Here is a 22,228-nt window from a genome sequence, read left to right as displayed (position 1 = left end):
ATAATAAGTAAATATCTGCAGGAGGAACGAGGTGTGTGGCGCGAGGCTGTTTCACAAATCTGACGTCAAGTGTTTTGCCATTAGACGAAGAAGAGAAGCAGACAGACAGACAGACTCCACTCAGCCTCTGTGGAGGTGAACGGATGTGGAAAACTTAAGGAAGGATTAATTAATGGACAGGATATATTTACAGCGTCAGAGAGATTCTTGTTCATATCATTTTTACACATTTTTATAGATTTGAAAAAAATCGAAAATAATCTCCGTTAGGCTCAGTGACAGATTTCCTTCATTTCTTGTTGGAGAGCAGGTTTTTAAATTTTCCAACAAATGTTAAGGCTAAATACAATTACAATTCATCGTTTCAAAATATAAAAATAATCTTTAAAATGTCTTAGTTATTTCCATTTTTCATATTTGATTTATTTCCTCAGTCAGTCAAAAGCTGCCTTATACTGTCCGTTAATGTCATTTCCCCACATAAAACTCTAAATTCAGTTTCAAAGCCTTTGCTTGAGGGGAAATACTGAATCCTTTATGTACTTTTACTAATCAGTTATAAAAATACAAAATAACGGAATCAGCGCACCACATTTACGTTATTACGTATGGCATTTACGGTCCCGATTATCAGCACAAAATTACAATATTTGTCTATAAACACGTTTTTTTCTGTGAGCTATTAAGACCTTGGCTGTGGCAAAATAACACATGCTGGTCCTATTTTATTTTTGTCATTTGAGCGTCACTGTCCGTCATCGAAGCTGTAATCCCTTCATATCTCCATGGTGTTACATTATTCCCTCCGGCTCCTTTGAGCAGCGCGTGACATGTGAAGTCATTGTTGTGTACGTGATTCCTTACCGGTCGTGTTTCTTATCGGACTGCAGCTTTTACAGAGATCTCTGTCACATTTATCTCACCATAAAAACTTTCTCTCTCTGGTATATTTTACTGCAGTGTGTGTGTGTGTGTGTGTGTGTGTGTTTTTAACGTTAACACCTTAATATAACAATAATGAGCTGAGCAGATGCGGCCTTTAACATCCAGACATGTTTAATAGTGCTGTGAATTATGAGATGGATAATCGTCCTAAAGTTAACACATCTGACAGCGCAAAACCACGCACCACTGAAATCCCCGTAACTATCATGAAGTTAATATTGTATACACGCCCCCAAAATGAGAGCAAAGCCATGCATAAAAGCTTATTTTTTAAAAATCAAGTATAAAAATGAGCCTCTTGAAGTTAGTCTTTCGCATCATGCCCGGATTTAAATTTGTCCAACGTGGCCTCTTTCTCTCTGATGAAACACAGACTTTAAACCCAGCAGAAGGTGAATACAGGTGCAGTTGTGAGTGTTTCTTTTGCACCCCTCAATCCTCCAGCTTTGAGCCCTCTCCTCCCTTCTCGGGCACCCGGGGGGCCCTCCTTCCCTCCCTCCCCACCGTCCTGCCTCCCTCCCTCCTTCCCTCTCTCCCCACCTAGGCCTACCTCGGAGCGGCGGACTGCGTCACGTGTTTTTCTCCCGTACAAATTTTCCAGTAGGGGAGCGAATAGGAGCACACCCATATCAGCAATTATCAGCGACAGTAACTATCTCCAGATATACCGACAGGAAGAGGAACGCTGCAGTCGTCTCGGACCAGAAAAAACAACTTTGGTCTCATTTATCTCCGGACAGTGCGCGCAACTTTTACGCATTAAAGCGGCGGATATTTGGAGAGGCTCCGCGCTGCTCCCTCTCCTGCCTGTATCTGTGGAGTGACAAAGTTTGCCCGCTGCACTCTTCTGTTGAGGTTTGGACGGCTAAAGGACTGGACTGCTTTATCACCCGACCGTCCTTATCTGGTGAGATAATACACTGAGAGCCCTTGGAAAGAAATGCTGTTCCTCCTATGCAGCGAGCGCTATTATCAAGCTTTTATGTGATTTGAGTTACTATTGATAGAATATATACGCATGGGAGATATGGAGCGGAGCTTGCTATCTGCTGTGTTGTTTGATTTGGTTTCCGTTATGGTTATGATTTAATGAGGCGGTGCAGAGCCGCAGGATATCTGGGGTCGCTGATAGTCGCCTCTATCTGCGTGGACAGATATCAGCGAGCGTTAATGTCATTTTAATCAACTTCATGTCAGTCAGAATGATACAGGTGAAATGTGACTGATGATACTGAAGGATTGCTGAACTTCTTCTCGGGCCTTTAATCATGCCTGATCGAATCAGCATTAATTTAACTCAAACGCAGTGCTGATGATGATTGTTATCTATTTTTCTGCCTGTGACTGACAGAGTGGGTCAAAAATGTAAAAATGAATTCAAATGTCCTTGAAGGTTTGACACACTTTAAGGGGTGGTCTTTTTTCTGCTTTGACATTTATTTCAAAAAATATCTCAATTTCGTTTTCCCCCCACAGGACAGGAATCTCCACAAGATTTTTATTGAGCCCTCTGTTCAAAAAGGCACAAAAATATTACTTAAGAGGGTGGAAGAGCGTGGGCCGCATCGCCTCCACAGGACCAGCCTGAAAAACCATCCATATATTTTAACAGAATACAAGAGTGTTGAAAATGTATCAAAGCCTGGCCTTGTCCTCAAACCAGTCCCCTTACGCGCATGACACCGGGAATTACATCCATCCCTCAGCCAGCTCTCCGGTCTACGTCCCTACCACCAGAGTCCCAGCCATGCTGCCCACCCTGTCCTACCTGCAGACGTGCGACTCGCCCCACCAGTCCCACGGCCTCGGCGGGCATCACGGCTGGCCCCAGACCAGGCACGGACGGCTCCTCCTTCACGCCCAGCAGCCCTCACCCTCACCATGGCTTCTCCTACTCGCACAGCCCGCCCGTCAGCAGCAACACCGGCCGGGATGGAACCTATCAGAGCCCGCTGGTTCTCGGAAACGGCGCTCGAGCGGATCAGTACGGAGGTGCTCTGGTGCGCTCGGTCGGAGGCTCCTACTCCAGCCCCTACGCTTACGTGAGCCCGGAGATGGCGACGTCCTCTTGGACGCCAGGACCCTTCGAAAGCGGAGTGATCAGTCTGCAGGGTCGACAGGGCGGTCTGTCTGGTAAGAAGGTCCAGTCTGGGTAAGACAAGGCCTCAGAAACTAACGTTAATGACCAAGTAACCTTTAAATCCAACCCCCGAAATGTATCATCATAATTTTAAGTGAAGCACTTTTACTATGAAAATATTATTAAATGATTTTTGGTCATGGCCAGAGTGTTAAATTTATAACCATCAGCTGATTTAGTCATGGACGCTCACTGGTGTCATGTTTAAATCCGTTTTAAAATCGATCCATTATTGGATGATCTGTGCTCTCATTTCAAGCATTTGTAACTATTCAAAAAGTGCAACACCATATCTGACATCAGATTAATATCATCTATTATTTTACCCGTATTTTCCTCAAAATACTAATACACACACTAATAATAATTTTTCCACCAGAGGGAAATTTAATTTTGATGCCTAAAATATGCATTAACATGGAAATGATATTGACCTAAATATGACCTTGTTATTGTTCTAGTATAACTGAAAACAATTGTTTAAGAACACCCTGTTGTTCTGTCAGCACTTCAGCGGTTGGTTCGTTGAGATTTCGTTTATCAAGAGCTGTAAAGGCCAAGTTATATGACGCCGCGTTATTTATTATAGGAGGTGAGAGAGAGGCCTGTAACAGTGAGGGCTGTGTCACGGAGTCGAGAGGACGAGATTCTATCAAAGTCTCCCAAACAATCCCACATTAGATTTAGACAATACACATTCTGCTAAAAAACAATCAATTAAAAATGTTAATTTAATCCCCCAGTAGCAGCCCACTGTTTGATGACAGGGTTCAATACACACGGAGAAAACACACACATACACACACACACTGAAAAGAGCCATCGACACAACAATCAGAGCAGTTATCACCTTTATCAGACAGTCAGGGCCTGAAACGTCTCTACCTGCAGCCGTCAGCGTTTCTTAACGAAGGGTAGAAAACGTTTGAAGTACATGATGAAAAAAAGAGTGTTGAACTTTTTCAAATGGCCTTTTTCAGGAGCTGGAGACTGTTTCACACCTCTCAAAGTCTTGAAATAAATTAAATCAAGTATTTTAGTCGCTCTTTGGTTTGATAAAGGAAGGATTCACATGAAAAGTATGTATGAGCCCAACACAGACACTGACAGCGCTTCATGATGAGAATACACAGCTTCATCATCGCTGTGTATCACTACTGATACAGCAGCAATGTTCCTGCGAACTCATTATTACTAATATGGCGCTGTCACTGTATTTTATGCTGATTGTATCACTATGATATTTCTTCTCATACAGAATAGAATTGGTTGTGGTGATAGTATACAGTAGCCTGTGGCCTGTTCAGTTAAACACGATATAAATGATGATTTTATGTTTTAGCGAATTATTGTTTTGTTCCTTCTGGTCGCACCAGACCACCAGCTCAGCCTTTAATTTGTGATGTAGTTTGTTCTTGTAGAGAAATAAGAACAACAATCACAAGTTCAAAGGAGGCAAAGCAGCTTCAGGACAGTCTCTCTCTCTCTCTCTCTCTCTCTCTCTCTCTCTCTCTCTCTCTCTCTCTCTCTCTCCCCCCCCCCCCTAAATTGAGGGATTAGGAATTTGGGCAATTAATGCCAGGAGTCCGTCGTGTGTCAGAGCTGTGATGGATGGAGGGGTCCCCAGGATCCTCCAGCCTGATAACACACAGCCCCGCCCCTCTCTAAACAGATTCCTCCATCAGTCTGTCTCCCTACTGATTCATTCGGGGGGTTCAATCTCTCTTCATCTCACTGGATGGAGGGGTGTGTGTGTGTGGGGGGGTGGGGGGGTAAATTCCTCCGCTGACTATTTATCATGCGCTGGCCCGTAACCAGAGCCCCCATTCACGCCCCCATAGTTTTAAAAGTTCAGGGGGAAATATCGTAAACAGGAATGTTGTTTATTCCAGATTATGATTTTACATCCAACTGTTCTCTCTCAGAGGACGGAGGCTCTTCACAGGAGAAGGTGGGGGTGGCGGAAAAGTGAGTTTGATCAGGTCGGAAGATCGCGTTTAAATTTATAACATGTTAAAAGGAACATTATAGAATCCTGGCCGTCCATAAAAGGCTGATAATTCGCAGATTGCACTAGCTGGGTAGGGCTGAGGCGAAAACAATCTCACTTAATATTCTCACAAAACACACAAGAAATAAATAAGGTATTCCTCTGTTTTAATTAAAATGCTCTCTGTATACTCTCGTTGATTCAGTCTAATCTTTTCTCCGGTGTTCAGACCTGCTGGACGACATGCCCACTGAGGGCAGAGAGTGCGTCAACTGCGGATCCGTGTCCACGCCGCTGTGGCGCAGAGACGGCACCGGACACTACCTGTGTAACGCCTGCGGCCTCTACCACAAGATGAACGGCATCAACAGGCCGCTCATCAAACCACAGAAACGACTGGTAAGACCGGTGGAGAAAGGATTCCTGCTCTGTCAACCAATGTGTCCTTTAAAAGATGAAAATGGTAGATTAAGGTTGTTCAAGTACAAATTTTAAATTACCTCTACGTTGCTTTATACTTACTTTATTATTACTTTATACATTAGTACTTACATTTTAAGCTGCTGTCTGTCGCTACTCCACATTTATCTGTCAGTCATTGTTACAAGTTACTTTACAGATTATATGGTTTTAAAGAGGAAACATCTGATCAGTTCAGGTGATGTCATTTAAACAGTAATTCACTTAGCTCCACATCAAAATGCTGCTTAGCTCACATCTTATTGCATCAACAAAAATATCCCAGTAATATGATAACACTTTTAAGGATCCATTCAACTTAAAATGTGTTTTTGGAAAAAAAAATATTTTTCCTAATATTACTTTTGTGCTTATACATTTTGAATGCAATACTTTTACTTGTGTGTTTACTTAAGTGTTTATACATTGTTATATTGCTACTTTTAAAACGAATCGTTGTTGGTCTAATAATAATGTTTCTTTACCAACCTTAACATCACTATAGGATGTACACAGTAAGCAAATTAAAGTGTGATAGGACAAGGACCTGACTTTATGGGGCTGGGGACCTTGAGTTTGTATGTAACATGATGCAGTGTATAGATTGGGCCTGTGTTTTTCTGACCTAACAATTAATAGTAAGTCTAGAAAATATTTTTAAAAGTAAAGAAATAAAAAGTGAAAGGTATCTCAGAGCCCAAAGTGACATCTTCAAATTCTTTTTCTTTTTCTATCTGAAAAACAACCTGAGACAGTTGAAGATAAACCACTGCAGCAAACGCTCAAACTTGAGAAACTGGAACTAGAAAACAACATTTAGGTTTCATAAATCCAGCTGTCAGTTTGATATCGAAATAGGCTTTTTTCACAGTAGGCATTAATAAGGAAAAACGTGTTATACAAAAAGCATGAATGATGGCTCTGTTCAAGAATGTGTCAAAGAATCAGCACACCAGGGCCCTGAGAGTAAAGCAGAAACTTCCACTTTGATCAGCTGGATCTCACACACTGATGCATCAGCAATGATAATATAATACATAATAATAACACATAGTAATATAACTCTCTGAAAGGTGCCAAGACATTTGCTTCTAATACGTGAGTGCATTTTAATGATAATATTGATTTACTTTGCGTTAGTGTAATTTAGAATGTAGGACTTTTTACCTGTAGTGGGTTATATTTACACTGTGGTATGTTTGGACTGAAGTGATGGATCAGATTTTTTCCACCAGTGTATATTGATAATAAATCACAACTAAATCAAATATCAAAAAACATTATGCTGTGAATGTGTGCCTAAAATTAATAAATAAGTCTAAAGTCTTCAATCTACAGATGTAACATATACTACCACTCAGCTCTAAGCATGTAACAGCGTATTTGTGGCATTTGTGTGTGCGTGTGTGTGTGTGGGGGGTGTCAAGGCTTCACAGCTGTATATTTCCCAGGAACTTGCCTCTCCAGAGCAACTGTGGTTGTGAGTTGCCGTACAATCCCTTTCCACAACTGAGCAGTTTTTCCCTGTTTTTATTTGTCCTGCAGTGACCTTGCCCTTGGATGGGCCGTTTTTAGACGAGGCTCTCCAGAGCAACGTGACTTCTTGCTGCTGTGTGGGAGCTTTTGCTCCACACTTGTTGTGTGAAACCAAGCTGTCAGTCGCACTATGGTGTGATACAGACAGAAATTTCATGTTGTCTTTCAAGGTTGTCCAACCAGTGAGTTATTAGGATTTTTGTGCTGGTATGTTGAGGGATAATTCATCACCGTTGTACCAGACCGCACACTGACATCCTGCAATTGAATCTAAAAGTTAAGAGAATGATTTGTCTGAAGTTTCCCAAACTATAGATCCTGGATAAAGAGATGTTAGTTGTGAGCCTATTTCTGATTGTGCTGGGGGGAGGTTTCTTTGGGATTTCAGCCAACAAAACTCAACCTGTTTTTCATTCACGTGTCATTTCCCCTCTTGTGTACCTGCAGCAGACCACGCCCCGCCGAGCTGGCCTGTGCTGCACCAACTGCCACACCAGCACCACCACACTGTGGAGGCGCAACGCAGAGGGAGAACCTGTCTGTAATGCCTGTGGCCTATACATGAAACTGCATGGGGTAGGTCACACCACAGGGTCTGACACATGGCTTTTAACATATATATATATATATAATTTTATTTTTATCAGTTCAGCTTCAGCTCTCTTCTCCTCAAGCTGTTTCTCCTGCTACAGTAGGATCAGTTCATTATTTGTGCTGTGTAAAACTTCCTCAAGGGCATTGTGGTCACTGTTATCAGAGCTGCAGAGTGGGAGGGGAGCTTGTGTGGGTTGTCAAGACACTGTGGCCTCTGCTGTATTGGGGACTGGGAGTAACACTCAACTAATATGTGTTACTGTACTCCCTTCAGGTGCCTAGACCTCTGGCCATGAAGAAAGAGAGCATTCAAACCAGGAAGCGCAAACCCAAGATGCCCAAGAATAAAACATCCACAGGTAGAGTAACCAGATGGATAGAGAGGGGAGGATGTAGTGTATTAAGTGGAGGAGATGGACGGATAAATAAGTGTCCATTATTTTATCTACTGTGATTTATTACACGACATGTTGGAATAAAATATATTATTATTTTTAAAAGCAAGTATGAGTAAAATTGTTTTTGGCTGAAGTTTCCCAAACTATAGATCAGAATCAGTCATATCATTCTGAAACTTGTCTCAATGTATTATGACAATAGGTTACTTTTTTTTCAGTCTAAAACTCATTCGACTGTCCTGTTGATTCTTTAGGAGGATCCACCACCTCTGACACCAGCTCCCCAACCTCCCTCTCAGTCTCAGAACACGCCTCCACCATAAAGAGTGAACCCAACATGGCCCCCTCACCCTACGCCGGACAGACGGTCACATCCGCCTCTCAGGTAAAGCTCTTTTCCATACATAGGTTAAACAAAGAAACTTTAAATCAAACTTAGTTTAGTCATTGATGGTAAGTTCACACGTTATTCAAAAGAGGTGTATGTACCATCAACTCCTGCCATTTAGCTGTCAGCAAACCATTCCCCTTTAGCAGTTTATACTTTGATAAAGAAGATTAAATATCTCCATTTTGGACTCCATAGGCTCTCCGTTCCCCCACAAGTCAGCGTTGTCGGTACAGCTTGCTATTGGTCAATTCACATGCCAAAGTTCACCAAAGTTAAACTCGAAACCTTTCACAGATTTACTTCACCTCTCAAAGTGAATCCACAGATCACAGTGATTCCACTGGAATGAGTTGATTTTGCTCCAAAATTTTGACGTCGTAAAATCCTGCTGTGACTAATAACTCCGATGACATCATCAGCGCCACAGAAGACATCATGCAGCTGTTTTCACAGACTGTGTGGTGCTCCTCGTAATGACTCATTTGTGGTTTCTGTGTAAAGTCACATGCTGTTTTTTTTAAATACAGTGCCAAAGATCCTGGATTAATTTTAATGTCTCTTTCCTCCTTGCAGACAGTTTCTCAGATAGACAGCACAGGATCAGGACATGTGGAAATTAAATATGAGGATTATCCCTTTACCCCAACCTCCATGGGTCCACAGAACTCCTGGTGTGCCCTGTCTCAAGCTTGAGCAGCCTCGACCCTCAGGACTGCCATACTGACAATACAAAACTCATTTCGGCTCACTTAGGCATGGAGGCCGTCTCTCCATCCTGCAGCTATTCCTTGTGATTCTGGAGCTGTGGAGGAACAGTGTTGCATAAGCATCAAATGGGGCTCAAGCAGTATCTGATCATTTGCTGGCCATATAATATACTGTACTGTGTCACACTGGCCCTGTACCTGACAGGCTCAACACAGCTCACCAGGACCACACTTTAATTCAACAAGGACACAGGGTACCTGGACAGCAGTTTTACAAAAGAGGATGAGTGTGTATTATCCCCAGCACAGTGACTCAACAGCTCAGCCAGAGCAAAGAACACAGGTGAACTCAGCAGGCCACATTTCCTCAGCACAACAACAAGAACTACCTACTAAAAGAAATGTCGATTGTTGGAGAAACACTACACCAAATATACCAATGCAAAGACAATCAAGTGGAATGTAAAAATGCTAACTCATTTTTGTAGTGCATAAGCAATTTTCTTGTTAGCTTTCATCACTGCCATTGCTTTCTGTGGTGTTTTTAAAGAACATAATGAGAACACTTAGAGCATTTTATCGTTATCACAGAAAGAAAACTGTAAAATGAACAGAAAATACCTTTTTTATTGCTGTTGAACATGTCTCATTACCAACATGTAGATGATTAACTTTTATAGACACATTATTTATGTTGAGATAAGGACAGTTAAAAGTCATGGTGGACACTAAAACCAGCCAGTTATAATCCACTGCTCACTGTTGTTGAATGGCTGCTGTGTTGTATGATTCTAAGCTATGACACTTAGATTAAATGCGTGATTTGTTTTTACGAGATACAACAGCTATTAAATGCATCTTGTAAAATCTGCGAGAAAATCAAAACCAGTCGTTTTGATTCTGACATCATGACTACAGGAGTTTATTATTTTACTGTTTGACATTAATTAAAGTGCAATGACTCAATTTTTCTTTCTAGAAATTGAAGGCAAAACACAAAGAGTGAGAAATTATTCAAAACATATTAATCTAATTTTACTGTCTGTATTTTGCCAATATGTAAGGGAATTTTATCATTATACTGTTCTTAAAAACTCTGTTTTCTCTTTTTTCAGTGCTCTTCAGAATCTGTTCAGGATAATAAACTGATTCACATTTTATATAACTGATTTATGAAAATGTGTTTGATTTTCTGGTGACCCCCACAAAGAGTTTCAGTGTACTTGAGATGATGATCTTGCTTCTTCTGTTAAGTGATAGATTTTCATGTCATAAATCATTAGTTCCCAGTCTTTATTATCATCATCACCTCCCAAATATTTTCTTATGAATGGATTACGAATGACTGGATGTCATTCAATACTGTTAATTAGATAAAAATAAATAGTGGTAGATTGACTTGTTGATGTTTAGCCTGCTTTAGTCAGGTTTGCATTTTTACTATGACTTGGGGTGACTGAAGCTGAAACATTCAATCGTTCATTGACTGCTTTAGCTTTTTATTCCAATTGTTAGCTTTTGAAAGTTTCAGCCAATTTTTCTGTCTTAGTTTTGAATCTCAAACTCTTGCAACAACACGTACCACTAAATTTTGTGTTTTCTGATCCTGTACTGCATTGTCTACTAGTGCTATTTCCAGTATATTTAGAAAAATACATTTGCACATGACAGTGTGTGTGTGTTTGTATGTGTGTGTGTGTGTGCGCACGCGTGTGTGTACAAGCAGGGTGTGTGCTCTTGCTGGTTGCTTAAGCTGACAGTGTCGACCAAAGGTTGTGTTCCAACTCTGCTTTATGGCAGCTGAGTCCAAGTTGGCCGCACCGTCGAGGAAAATACAGGCCTGTCAGCAACAAGGCTGCTGCTTTACTGCCGCCATGGCGACATCCAGGCACCGGTGCACCAACAGCACTGCCCAGCTTTATGACTGTTGGCTAAGATGTTGCTGTCTTATCTGTTGCTGGGAGAGGCCCGCTGCAGTGCGATGTGAAGATGCAGACACATGAATTTTTAGTCTGGCAGGCAGAAGAGTAAAGTAGGTGTTTGAGATGAACAGTAGGAGGTTAAGAGGATGGGAGAACAATGGAGCACAACCACAGTACAGTGTGTTGTTAACTTTGTTTACACACTGCTTATAAATGTCAAATAGTGGGGTTAAAATTGTTATCCACACAGGATGAGTAGTACCACACATTGAGAGTTCACCTTTAATGATAAAACACCTAAAAAAGTAAATTAAACATTTTACCAAGCTACAGCATCAATGGAATAAAGATTCTCAACAGCTGTAACCTCAAAGTCAATACCTGCACCCCCAACCCATTCCCTCTAAACAAACACATACAGAGACCTACCAGCCCAGACTCTTCTCTTTCTGCTCCTCCATTCACAAACAATTACACTCAATTGTGTGTGAATTGAGTGGCTTCATTACAGCCGTGTCGCAGTAAAATCTCTGAAGTGTGACTGGAGGGTGAGGGGTGGGGATGCTCCTGTCTTATCTCAATATCAACCTGTCCCTGTCTTGGCTCTAGGTTTTCAGACCTTTTGTTGTTCTTTTAAAAGAGGAGCTGAAATTATGAAAATGTCTTGCAGTAAAAATAGATAATAAAGATGTGTCAGTGGATTGCAATACTTTCCAACAACATTTTTTTTTTTTTTTCAAAAATTTTGAGGGTACCAGGTTATACAACTCAGAATCATGAAATTGGTATAATAATGATGGATAATCAGGCAAGTAATCTCACATTAGGAAACACTATCATGTCTAATTCATGTTTTTTTCTTATTAAGGGATGATGCATCAGCCCTTTAGTAATGTCAGAGCTAGCACCTTGTTTTATTAAAGGAGTACTTTGGTAATCTTACATCATTTTTAGCCATACTGGTGTAAGTTAGTTGGTCCAACACTTTTGTTAAGACTGAAAAATAAGTATTAACTGTTATAAAATTCTGCACATTCGGTCTGATGATCTCTTAACTTTGAAACCAAAATTTTATTTGTCCAATATTTTTGGTTCATGACCAGACACCTACTGCTGTTCCCGTCAGCCTCAGCCGTACTCTGTGTTTACTTATGCTAACATACAGAGCTAAGATGGGGAGCATGATAAACATCATACCAATTAAGCATCATCATATTAGCACTGTCATTATTAGCATGCTGGCTTTACAATTTAGCCCAAAGCACTACTATACAATAATGAAGGTGCAACAATCCTCCAAACAGCAGCTCGGCACTCTCATGTCTCACTGTGGTACAATGTGGAGAAGTTGAGAATTGTTTACATTTATGTAAATTTAGTCAGTTTAGGGAGCATTTTCCCCCTGTCCCTCTGCAGTCTATTTTCTCTGCCCACCTTTACTTTTCCTGAAATACACATGTGATTTACTGTTGTTAGGTTAAGTAGACTAATGCATTCATTTCAAATGACAGTCAGAGCTGACAAAGAAACCTTGGATTTAATTTAGACCTGAAAGCATCAAGGCTGAGGCCAGATCAATGTTAAGGCCACGACGACTGCTACATCTCTGTAACAATTTGGTGTGTGAGAACTCCCCATACTCTGACCCATCCTTCAAGAGAGAGGTTTCCCTTTTACTGTGTCTAAATGTGTGTGTGTGTGTGTGTGTGTGTGAGAGAGAGAGAGAGAGAGAGAGAGAGAGCGAGAGAAAGATTCAGTTCCTGAGGGCTCTACATTTCCCCCTCCTTCATGTTCTCTGCAGCATTCTGTCTTCCTGTATGGCTCCACGACAGCTAAATGTGTGAGCAGTGTGAGCAGTGTGTGTGTGTGTGTGTGTGTGTGTGTGTGTGTGTGTGTGTGTGTGTCGTGTTACAGCTCAATTCTGGGACAGACTTAAGGGAAAGGGCCACAGTCCAGCAATAATATTAGGCAGTGATAGTGAGAAATGGCTTTTTTCTTCTTTGTCTACAGCTCCAGACAGTCCTTCCCAGAGCTCTGCTCCTTGACTGCTCTATTCAATTACTGCCTGCAACCAAACAGGATATTCTCTTCTGTACTGTGGTCTTTTAGGGTTACTGCCTTTTATGTGTATGTGTGTGTGTGTGTGTGTGTGATGTCGAAAAGTAGCACACACATTTATTCAACTAATTTACAGCCTGTAAATCAAAACTTCCGCCAGCTGTCTGTTCTATGATTCGCCCTTAGGTCCTATTCTTCATTCTGTGTGACAGGAACAAAACTCTGTGTGTGTGTGTGTGTGTGTGTGTGTGTGTGTTGCATTTAGATATACGGTATATTTCTGTTATTTTTCCTTGCCAAAACCTGACGTTGTCCTTGTGGGATGTGTTGTTTCACACAGCTCTAATCACTGACTGTGTGTTGTGACGTCTCTGGGCTTCAGTCCACTTTTTCCTCAAGACAACAGAGAGAAAACTCTCAGGAGGCCTGTCACTCAAACACAGAGCTCTGATAATCACAAAAATAGCAATCTCGTAATTTAATTTAAAAAATCTTGAATATAATACATCATTTTAATCCGGTGTCATTCGTGTTTGTACAATAGCTGATTTACCTTTGGGTTAGGGATTTAAGTGGAAAGTTTTTACATGTCTGTAAAATTTCAGTAAAAACTGATTGTAGATGCTGTACAACAATCAGATCATCCCCTTATTAATTTGCATAGTGTAAATAGCAAACTGAAACAAGCATCATAAAATCATTTTATACTTACACAGTTATTCAAGTGTCCACCAAGAACAACATTGACACTGGACCCTGAATTACATTCAGTGATGTTACACTGCTCAAAGGAAGAGAGATGGAAAGTGCCCCCAACTGTCTGATATACAAACAAACTAAATTCTTATTTTAGTTTGTTATCATGATCAGTGTTATCCCAAACTTTACACACGGGAGACCAGAGGTTGACTTTCATCTTATGTTTGCCTTTTTATCAGCAATCCCCATGATCTTGTTGGTAGTTTATCCTTTTTATGATTGTTATTATTATTAATGACTTGTTATCTGAAATTAGTAGAATTAAGCATGGGGTGAAGTACCTTGCCTCCACAGGCAGGGTTTGTTTATTTGAAAAGCACTTTTCAACAACAAGATAACACAGTACATAAGATATAAAAGACAAGACATAAAAAACACAAGGCAAAATAAAAACACATAAACTGGATTTAAGAAGAGTGCAGCCACAGCGCAGTGCAAAATATGAGTTAATAAATGGCAATGTCAAACAGCAAAGCCTAGCAAATGGCCATAGTACAGTACAGTATATTAACTGTCCTATGATTATACTTATGTTAGTCTTTACTGGGTTTTACTTCAAAATCTATAGTTGATTTAAGCTTCTCTGTAAAAGATAAACTACTAAAACTGTTATTATAAAATTATCACAACACACACACACCCATAAGTTGCAGTAAAAGTGGTTCTGTGGGGTGGCAGCAGACACTGGGCCTGGCTGTGTGTCACTACTTGATTAGTTTCACCGCAGGAACCCCACTCTGTGCTGATTTACTATTCTGTTCACTGATGAGCTGCTTTACAGAGGCACATCTGTTTCTAGTAGTAACAAACATCAATGTTCAACGTTCAGCTTTCAAACTGCAAAGATATTACAACTTGCAAGTCTCAACTGAGTTCCTCAATTGAATAAATGAATCTCCATTAATGTCTGTAAGTGTGTATAAGGTTGAATAAAGACTACTGTTGTGCACAACATGTCCTCGGCCGTTTAAAGGTCACTGAATGAGCAGGGTAAAGGTTCTAATACAACAAGGGCTCCATAAAACTAAGTGTGTCTTACCTGGGGGGAGGTGGATAGGAGGGAAACACTCACACACATACACACACCTCACAATCACACACAATCTCTATATCAACATGGATTTTTTTAGGTGTGAAGTTATATTGATATAAGAGATATTGTTCATTAGAATAAAAAAGACAACTAAAACTACTGTAACAGTGATGACATAAATAAATAAACTAATTACAGTGTGTGGAACTGATGTAGGGAAAGGATGTAATGATGAATGGACATATTTAGGGAGCAATATAATAACGTTTTTACTGACTTTTTGAAATTTGTCAATGTTAATCAGTGGTTGTTATGTACTGTAGCTCTGCATGACCTCTGCTGTAAGGTCATGGAGGTGTCTGATTTGTCACCATTGTTCTGCTCCAATCTGAGGTGAGATGAGCATTGTTTCTCAGCATACTCCTCATTCCTCACCTCTGTGTCTCTCCCTCCCACGCATTAACCTTCAGTTCACTAACTTGACTTAAAGGATAATGGAGGATAAAGGATATTTTTGAACCTGAGCCTTATTGTATTTTTGTTTGTTTCTATTTAGTTGTTTTTTTTGTTTGTTTTTTGTTGTTGTTTTTTTGCGCATGTTTTTGGGTGTATAACACCTGGTGCAGTACTGAGCAAGAATAAGTGACCAAGTACCTGAAGCAATGCAATCCCTTGTGTTGTTCCTCGAAAGACCAAGTAAACATAAACCAGAGCAAGAAACTGTTCTGTTGGACTGGATCAGCATATACAAAAGGCCCACATAACCCACTGAAGGCAAACACAAACACTAATTAAAGCTGCGAGCAGCGTTGAACGGGCCCTCGCACCCGGCGCCCATCGGGGGAGCGGCGACCGCGGGACCCCGGCAACCGCGGGGTCAACGCAGGTCGCAGGGCACACGCTGGCGTAACAGTTCACACTTCCCAGATGTTAAAATTTTAAATAAAAGCTTTTACGCTAATTATTTTCTGTGATAATATTTTTCAGAGCTCATCATCTGTGACAGCTCTTGGCTCTCTTGACTGTAACCTCTCTGTGGCAGCTTCTCACAGACTCAATCAACTCCTCTTCCCCTCCCCCCTCAAACACAAACACAAACACACCCACACACACACACACAAACACACAGAGAAATACCCCCTCCCAAAAGGAGATAAAACTCAGTTTTAACTTGAGTTTACAAGCTTTGAGCTTTGAGCAAAAGCATTTTTTTAAGTTCTGTTATTGGGTGCATATATAAATCATTTATGCTTAAACAAGGCTTATAATGAAGTTATTTGAACAGTGAATATCTCATCTGCCTAAAGTCAGGGCGACGCCACTAACCAGCTGTAGGGATGGGTATCATTAGGATTTTATCTTTATCCATACAGACCCCTATCAGTCCAGCTCAGACTGTTACTGGTTTAAGAGAGTGAAGTTTATAGCAATTTGCAAAATTTGGAGATTAGTGACAAACTAACCAGTTAGACTACATACAGACAAGCTTTCATTTTAGCTGTTAGTAACAGTTTGCCATGAGCTTAACCAGCGTGCTGTGCTTCCTGTTAAACATGTCATGAGACTGTGGACAACGCTGAAAATATTACTTTACTAACTACTGGCCAAACAGGCGCTTTGACAAAGAAAAGGTAAAGGCCAGCAGCTTTTACTTTTCAATGCACTTGTCGTCAACTTGAGTGGCTTATATTCAGCTGGTTCACCTCGACGCTGGAGGACCTAGTGAACTTTTCCTGTCGCCGTACACTGAGTAAGACGAAAAAATCAGCTGACCCCGTGTGAAATTTCCTAACTGATCAAAACCAAACTGTAAAGACAGCATCAATCCACGCTCAGCTTTGGTCAAGGGAGACATATGGTAAGATTACATGAATTCATGTAATCTTCTTTGAGACTACAATTTCAGACTTAACTAAGTCATTCACTAGTGTCTTGGCAGCGTTTATGGGTTCTTTAGACAGGTCTCTAACTGGTTTTCTTTCCAGGGTCATTGAAATCTTTGGCTTCCTACCTCTGCCAGGCTTGTTCTGCACAGTGTGGCTCTCCTTGAATTTCTCGGTGACGCTTCTCATTTGAGTTCTTGACGCTTGGAAATGCTGTGATAACTTTGTATATCCTTCTCCTGCTTCCTGAGCATCGACAATTCTTTTCTTCAAGTCTACAGTGATTTCCTTAGTTTTTGGCATGATGCTTTCTCAAGTGACAGCTCAAATCTTAACTGAAGTTTTTATCCCGCGTGTAAAGCAGCTCTTGGCTCTCCTGACTGTAACCTCTCTGTGGCAGCTTCTCACAGACTCAATCAACTCCTCTTCCCCTCCCCCCTCAAACACAAACACAAACACACACACACACACACACACACACAGAGACCCCCCTCCAAAAACCCATCAAAGAGTAATACAATGGCTCCATCTATAGGATAAAGTAGAGAGTCGCAACAGGAAGTTACCCCAAAATCTGAGGTTTCAAACAGGAAGTTGGGTTTCCGAACTTTGACGGGCCAGAACCGGCACACGCTTCGACCAAAACTCACAATTTTCTGAGCCAGTCTTCCAAAAATCGTCAAGGAGGGGCTGACAACATTTGAAGTGAATCTGGTCACCCGTCTAGAAACTGGACATCACACTATAAAATATGTCATTTCCTGCTATAAATAGGTGGTGCTACAACAATTGTATGAATATTGACATATGGATGTGTGCAGATAGGTACCATTAACAATCCTGTAAAGTTTGATGCAGTTTGGACAAAGTATGGCCGAAATATAGCAAATATAAAGCAACTTCCTGTTTCGTGGCGAGTAATCGAACTTTGAGGGGCCATAACTTCCACGCCCTTCAATGAAAAGTCCGAAACTTTTGCAATTTAACTTCGTCTATGTCTTAAGAACAAATTATCAAATTTTGAAGTCAATCGGATAATGCGTCTAGGACTAGTTCGCGTTCAAGCGACCCCTGGAAATGGCCAAAAACACACAATTTTTTCACCTTCCGGTCAAAATAAAAATACTTTCTGTTGGGTTTAGAATATGGCTCCAAGAGACTTTTTGGTGCGTCATGGGATGTTACATATGTGTGCAGATTTTCAGATTTTTAGGCGCAACGGGCTTGAGGGGCTGTTCCGTTAAAAATGTAGGTGGCGCTACCGAGGCCATTTTGCCACACCCATGCTCAAGACCCCTAAATTCTTAAATTTTTCGCCGTGCCTGACGCGTCTGCAAATTTTCAGGAGTTTTGACGCATGTTAAGGCCCTCAAAAAGGCGATCAAAGAGGCGGAAAAAGAAGAAAAAAAATAATAATAATAATAATTAAAGCTGCGAGCAGCGTTGAACGGGCCCTCGCACCCGGTGCCCGTCGGGGGAGCGGCGACCGCGGGACCCCGGCAACCGCGGGGTCAACGCAGGTCGCAGGGCACACGCTGGCGTAACAGTTCACACTTCCGAGATGTAAAAATTTAAAATAAAAGCTTTTATGCTAATTATTTTCTGTGATAATATTTTTCAGAGCTCATCATCTGTGACAGCTCTTGGCTCTCCTGACTGTAACCTCTCTGTGGCAGCTTCTCACAGACTCAATCAACTCCTCTTCCCCTCCCCCCTCAAACACAAACACAAACACAAACACACACACACACACACAGATACCCCCTCCCAAAAGGAGATAAAACTCAGTTTTAACTTGAGTTTACAAGCTTTGAGCTTTGAGCAAAAGCATTTTTTTGCAAGTTCTGTTATTGGGTGCATATATAAATCATTTATGCTTAAACAAGGGTTATAATGAAGTTATTTGAACAGTGAATATCTCATCTGCCTAAAGTCAGGGCGAAGCCACTAACCAGCTGTAGGGATGGGTATCATTAGGATTTTATCTTTATCCATACAGACCCCTATCAGTCCAGCTCAGACTGTTACTGGTTTAAGAGAGTGAAGTTTATAGCAATTTGCAAAATTTGGAGATTAGTGACAAACTAACCAGTTAGACTACATACAGACAAGCTTTCATTTTAGCTGTTAGTAACAGTTTGCCATGAGCTTAACCAGCGTGCTGTGCTTCGTGTTAAACATGTCATGAGACTGTGGACAACGTTTGAGCCAGCTTTGACATCTGCAGATATGAGTTTCTGAAGAGGGGCCTGCTGAGGTTAGATGTGCTGAATAATATCCATTTTCATATCAGAAAAAACACTGCATTAAACATTGTCTTAGCTCACTGAGCTGAGGTCAACAGGTAATATAACCAACCTGTGAGGTGGCTCACCCCCGTAAGATAAACACATAAATGATCCCTGATAGAACCGATAATTAAAGGCACATCAGTGACAGGGAATGCTATTAAAACTAAACTATAAACTGGTGACATTAACTGCAAAAGAAGATTTTTATTGATACATTTCAGGTAGAATTTAGTTTTCAATAAGGAAAATGCTGTAAGAAACCTGAATTTGTTGCAACAAATTTAAAATAAAAGCTTTTATGCTAATTATTTTCTGTGATAATATTTTTCAGAGCTCATCATCTGTGACAGCTCTTGGCTCTCCTGACTGTAACCTCCCTGTGGCAGCTTCTCACAGACTCAATCAACTCCTCTTCCCCTCCCCCCTCAAACACACACACACAGACACACACACACAGAGACCCCCTTCCAAAAACCCATCAAAGAGTAATACAATGGCTCCATCTGTAGGATAAAGTAGAGAGTCGCAACAGGAAGTTACCCCAAAATCTGAGGTTTCAAACAGGAAGTTGGGTTTCCGAACTTTGACGGGCCAGAACCGGCACACGCTTCGACCCAAACTCACAATTTTCGGAGGACTTCTTCCAAAAATTGTCAAGGAGGGGCTGACAACATTTGAAGTGAATCTGGTCACCCGTCTAGAAACTGGACATCACACTATAAAATATGTCATTTCCTGCTATAAATAGGTGGCGCTACAACAATTGTATGAATATTGACATATGGATGTGTGCAGATAGGTACCATTAACAATCCTGTAAAGTTTGATGCAGTTTGGACAAAGTATGGCCGAAATATAGCAAAAATAAAGCAACTTCCTGTTTCGTGGCGAGTAATCGAACTTTGAGGGGCCATAACTTCCACGCCCTTCAACAAAAACTCAAAATCTGCCGCAATTTAACATCGTCTATGTCTTAAGAACATACTATTAAGTTTTGAAGTCAATGGGATAATGCGTCTAGGACTAGTTCGCGTTCAAGCGACCCCTGGAAATGGCCAAAAACACACAATTTTTTCACCTTCCGGTCAAAATAAAAATACTTTCTGTTGGGTTTAGAATATGGCTCCAAGAGACTTTTTGGTGCGTCATGGGATGTTACATATGTGTGCAGATTTTCAGATTTTTAGGCGCAACGGGCTTGAGGGGCTGTTCCGTTTAAAAATGTAGGTGGCGCTACCGAGGGCATTTTACCACGCCCATGCTCAAGACCCCTAAATTATTAAATTTTTCGCCGTGCCTGACGCGTCTGCAAATTTTGGTAAGTTTTCACGCATGTTAAGGCCCTCAAAAAGCCGATCTAAGAGGCGGAAAAAGAAGAAAAAAAAAAATAATAATAATAATAATAATAATAATAATAATAATAAACAGACCGAAAACAAGAGGGTCCTTGCAACTCGTTGCATGGCCCCGTTGGGCCCACGCAACTCGTTGCTCGGGCCCTAATAATAATAAACCGAACGAAAACAAGAGGGTCCTTGCAACTCGTTGCATGGCCCCGTTGGGCCCACGCAACTCGTTGCTCGGGCCCTAACTATAGTCTGGCCTGACTTATAGACCTCAATAGCCAAACCCAGACAAGCTAATACTAGAGCTACAGGTTATTTAAGGGGCACAGCGAACCCACTTCAGCTATACATGCTTCATTCATACTTTTATCTAGAGTCAACAACACTCACCCTGCACAGCAGTAATACTACATAGACCCAGCGACAGAGAGCTTACATACTGGTAAATGTTTCATCATGTGTCTGATGACCTTGATCCTTGAATATTTGTGCGGAGGGAGAAGGAAAAACTCAAACATGCACATGTATTTATTTTCTCTGTGCAAAGACCATGAATCACACAATTTGCTGATATTATTAGCTCTTAACCCAGACGTGGTCTATTCACAGACTTATTATTCCATTTTTAGGGTAGAAAAACACATAAGGCAACAACAGGAGAGACGGAACGGGGGTCTAAAATAAGACAGAAAACAACGGGGTGATGGATTACTCGGAGACACCCGAGAACGATGACTTCCGCGACCGTGAGTTTGATTGTTTCCTTGAGAAAAAAAGGTTACAGGAAGGGAGGGGAGGGGGGCACAATCCACCCTTGAAGGGGAAATCAATAGAGAAACCTTCCTCTAGCTGTACAGTTACAGAAAGCACATACATGCTATTTTGCTGTATATTGTTATTCACATGAATAATCATGAAATTACTCTAGTCTTCACTCAATCCCACACAGTTGATTTAACATCCCCCAGAAACATCTGCCTCACACCTAGTCGCATAGCTCTGCAGCACCCCATAGCACTTCATCGCACTCCATAGCACAAACCAGCCCCTAACAGTAATAATAAAGGCATTTGGCACCAGCATCCATCGTCAGCTTAAGACTGTGTGTATACTATATACACTGAGGTAATATTTATTGTCAGTTGGCACTGGCTGCTCTGTAGGATTCAGTTGTAAAGTGCCTGTGAGCTAGATTCATTTTCTACGCTTTGATTTCTCGTCCAAATTTCAGAGGTGAATGGGGATTTTTTTCTGCATAAAATGACATGAGTGGTATTTTCTTTATGCTGACCTCTGTTCTCTCTGTCTCTGTATTAACACATGGGTTTAAGGTTGTTGAAAGCAGCCAAGCCAAGCTGTAGCTCATCTCATTGCTCTAAACCCTGGGTGATAGCTGGCATGTATTAGGCATTAGTCAGAGACCTTGAAAAAAGAAAAACCCATTCCCAACATGTGGATACATACACAGATAGACACTGTAAAGATGAAGAGAAAGAAAACTCAAAGTGTCAGGGCACCAAACGTCAAAAAATTCAAAGTTAGACCAATCTAATCTGATTTAACTTTTGGCTCACTCCAACTTGTAGTAACTCAGAATTTCACATTGTCACAACTTTGAATTTTTATATCTGTTTACTTACTATAAATAACTCCTCATTTTCAGTTAGTGGCTTGCTTTATGTATGTCACTTTTGATTATATGTTTTTGCTGTAGTCAGAAATCTAGCTTATGTTGAATAGTTAGTAGCATCATTCAGATCAGAATCTGTAGTTATT

At 41.0% G+C, this 22,228-nt stretch overlaps 1 protein-coding gene across 1 annotated transcript; it reads left to right on the top strand.

Annotated features, from left to right (window-relative positions):
- The first annotated feature begins 1,423 nt into the window (after positions 1-1,423).
- On the top strand, positions 1,424-10,753 carry gata5 (GATA binding protein 5). The gene is given in 9 exon segments (XM_018679207.2): positions 1,424-1,852; positions 2,422-2,779; positions 2,781-3,080; positions 3,082-3,097; positions 5,305-5,474; positions 7,518-7,646; positions 7,939-8,023; positions 8,317-8,447; positions 9,027-10,753. Coding segments are annotated over 8 exon segments (1,155 nt in total). The 5' UTR covers positions 1,424-1,852; positions 2,422-2,575; the 3' UTR covers positions 9,147-10,753.
- Positions 10,754-22,228: the final 11,475 nt, after the last annotated feature.

Source organism: Lates calcarifer, linkage group LG6 (genome assembly GCF_001640805.2).
Source record: "Lates calcarifer isolate ASB-BC8 linkage group LG6, TLL_Latcal_v3, whole genome shotgun sequence".
Classification (NCBI taxonomy): Eukaryota; Metazoa; Chordata; class Actinopteri; family Centropomidae; genus Lates; species Lates calcarifer.
This window is presented reverse-complemented; position numbering and strand designations above follow the sequence as displayed.